The following is a 3,515-nucleotide window of genomic DNA, read 5'->3' as shown; positions in this document are numbered from 1 at the left end:
TGCTTCGGCTCTCTATCAATCTGCCTGATATATTCGAGATACAGCGTGAAGCTATATAGATGATTAAATTTCATGTATCTTAATAACGAGTTCATTATTGAACCTACTACTATCACGTACATTTAAACACGTCAACTGTGCCACCATCGTGCATTTATTCTTACTAATAATACATTATGCCATTTACTTTTTTCCGCATCAGGCTGACCGGTACGACTCCGCTAACAAGATGATGATACAATAAAATGCACAAATCATGCAAAAAATTGATATAAAGCCAAAGACACCCCTAATAACACGTTATCACTTGCCCAAGTACGCGATACTTGTCCAATTTGACAGCTGTCAGTAATGTCAGGAGTGACAGCTGTCAGTTCTGTCAGTGTCAGATTCGCGGCGGAATTGAGACGTAAAGTGTTAGATTAAGAAACCATTGGTTAAGTATTCCGTTTTAATTATAGAGGGATGATAGTGTTATATTCGTCTAATTTAGGGGTTGTAGTTTAGTTACATTTTTTATTTCAAATTTTGGATAAAATATTTCATATTTAATGTTATTATTCATAACTATAACTATATATTGTTTTTAATATTTTATAATTATTTATTGTCCGTCAAGAAATTTTATCATCTAAAGCATTTTTTTTGTACTGAACCCTAAAGAAATCAATCAATAGAAATATGATAGTTGTAATGATTTTAACTTTCATTCGCTGTTAGATTAAGCTGGGACCACCCTGGATCCCAGTTGGGCTTACCGCAGTGACAGCACCAGCTCATACTCACCAAGTTAGATTAAATGTTTAAATTTTTAAACTTTAAACAATAACAATACTACAAATATCTATGTACTTACAGGGTCGCTAGTTGAACAATAAAATTCTTATAATTTTTTAATCTATTTTTTTCGACACAATAAAAAACTAAACATTTTTTAAGTGCAGGGACAAATCCCGTTTACAATTTAATTTTCTTATTCTATGTTCACAATTTTTTTATGCTTATTAGCTTCACGCTGCGGCTTATACATATCAGGGTATACGGAGGGAACCTGGGAATGGAACCTGTAACCTGTAGCATATATAGTCACACGCTTTTGCCCCTGCGCCACGACTAGTCTAAAAATATCCATTAGAAAACTTGTTTCTTAAAAATGTGACAAAAGATATATTTTGTTTACTCCCTTCATTTGCTTACTTACTTACGAGTATATCCTATAAAACCGATATATGGATAAGAACTGCATATCCTCCCCACAACGAGGCGGCGACATCACCGACAAATCAATCTGACAGAACAATCAGTCAGTTTATGTTAATTTTGCAGATGGTTAAATCCACCCCCTCACTTACTTTACTTACACCCTTAGTAAGTATAACGTATTTGCTTAGTATAGTTAGTACAGGAATATTATTTATTTATTTTTTTTTACATTATTTTCAGTATGCATGTATGTCTGTAAATTCGTACTTAAAACTCTTTTGTTAGAAAACATTTGATGTTTATATATTATTCTTAAGTAAAGCGCAAATAGATATCTTTAATTTGTAACAAAGATTTTCAGCAACTTTTGTAGGCTTTTACTTAATTTCTACTTGCAGCCATAATTAACTTGCGTAGTTACTGAAACTTTAAATAAAACGTATAATGTGCATACTTTGCAAAGTATTCATTCTTAGAATATTTGTAATTATAAAATCGAAATTTGGAGTGTTTTTTTTATTTGAATGAAAATATAATAAATTTAAATACTATAGTACCAATTTGAAAAATGTATAAATTTAACTTTAGCCACTAGTTTTGTTTGGGCTTTTATTATAACTTAAAATAGAAATAAGATATCTACCAAATAAAATGATAAATAAAAAGTAAACATAAATTAAAACAGTTTTTATTTACAAAACATTTTACATAAACAATTTTTCTTACTCAATCTTAAAATCTATTCAAATTGTATTCACATAATACTATACGGCAAGATGTTTAAAAAACTTAAAAGCAAGTCTACCTCTAACACAATCACCGTGGATCAATGATCTATAAATGATCTATAATTCCTAGGATCAATAAATAAATCGGCAGGACGGATTCACTAAACACTAAAACTAACGCCACATGTCGAACTAAAGTTCAAATTTTAATTTCGCTCTAATGGTAACGCATTTCTAATTTCACGTAATATAATAAATATCCCTGTATCTAAATTCTAATATAAATTTGGTTTTCTAATTTATCACTGTTACCACCATTATTGTAATAGTTCATATAAAGCTGAGATATACGTTTGAGCCATTTGGAGAGTTTCGTATTTTGAAAGTTGGCGGTCTGCTCCTAGAGATGGTAGGTGACCTCGGAGTCTGTCGAAGGCCTTATTGAGATTCTGCATTCGCCTCCTTTCACGGGCATTCGCGGCTAAACGGCGTCTTCTCAACACTGCTGCACTCGTAGCTCTACCCCTTCTCTTTCCGGAACCTTCTAGATCATCGGAACTGTCTTCTAGAAGATCGTTCGGCAATCCTCTGTAGGCGATGTGAGTTGGTGACTCTTGGTTTCCATCCATCGAAGAAGTCGGTTCCAGGCTCGATCGTCCCGAATCGGGGGACCTCGGCCAAGAAAGGTAGCACTCTTCAGTAGAGTATTCCATCATGACGTCAGTCGGAAAAATATCTTTTTCAGTATACAAAAGACGATGTCCGTAAGTCTCAGCGGCCATTTTTAGTTAATATAATAATACAGGTGTTATCACAACGGTATCCCGGAGGGTTATGAGCTTCCCGTTTACCTGGTCCCCTTTATATATTTTCCAAGTTCGCGGGAGAGGGACGGGTCGTTTTTTTCGCGTGCAAACGAAAGGGATGGCCGACGGTAATCATCATTAATTATTTGAACCCCGACTTATAGTTAAAGTTATTTTGGATTTTGTAATAGTTATATAATAGTATTGTTATTTGATTCCTGTTAGAAAATCCTGTAATGTAGCAGTTTGCGGTACTTCGACGTGTTTTCAATAGATATCAGAAAATATGTTTTATAATTTTTAAAATTAATATATATTTGCACGTTGTATAAGACACTCTTTTGAGTGGTGGAGTTCAACGCCGCGCTTTATAATGTTACTAGAGCGGCCGAGCCTCCGAGCGTATAATAAGTATAATATCTCCGAATGGTAACAGACCCTGACCTGAACAGAACAGAACCTGACATATTATGAAGAAATGAAGATTACGTAAGGGAAAAGGTTGACAGAGGGAACCTATTAGGAACCTAGTTTTAATGACATTTCTTTTTCCGGGAAATGTTATATTTTCGAGATATTGCTTTTTCAGTGGTGGCGCTAAGAGGTAAAATAAATCAAAATGTCGTATCAGAATCGAAGCCACATCCGTCGCGTTTTGTTTATGTTCCACAAAAAAATATATTTTTCATCCCTGTGTTACATCAAAGTTCGTTAAGGATTGCAATTTCTTCAAGTAAAGGTTCATATTACTTAACCTGTGTATAGAAAAAAAAATACA

The 3,515-nt window shown here is 33.7% G+C and overlaps 1 protein-coding gene across 1 annotated transcript; it reads right to left on the bottom strand.

The window, feature by feature from the left end:
* Positions 1-1,888: 1,888 nt before the first annotated feature.
* Positions 1,889-2,958, bottom strand: LOC146540173 (protein atonal-like). Its single transcript, XM_085207784.1, has one exon. It carries the CDS (start codon positions 2,711-2,713, stop codon positions 2,249-2,251), a length of 465 nt encoding a protein of 154 aa, XP_085063910.1. The 5' UTR covers positions 2,714-2,958; the 3' UTR covers positions 1,889-2,248.
* Positions 2,959-3,515: the final 557 nt, after the last annotated feature.

The sequence above is a fragment of the Heliconius melpomene genome, chromosome 3 (assembly GCF_056956725.1).
Source record: "Heliconius melpomene rosina isolate 202511_hmr_F chromosome 3, ASM5695672v1, whole genome shotgun sequence".
Classification (NCBI taxonomy): domain Eukaryota; kingdom Metazoa; phylum Arthropoda; class Insecta; order Lepidoptera; family Nymphalidae; genus Heliconius; species Heliconius melpomene.
Note: the sequence above shows the minus strand (reverse complement) of the source record. Positions and strands in the feature narration are given on the sequence as shown.

Bases quoted from the DNA above. Each gene is read 5' to 3' on its own strand.
- LOC146540173 (XM_085207784.1), bottom strand. From the start codon at position 2,713: ATGGCCGCTGAGACTTACGGACATCGTCTTTTGTATACTGAAAAAGAT.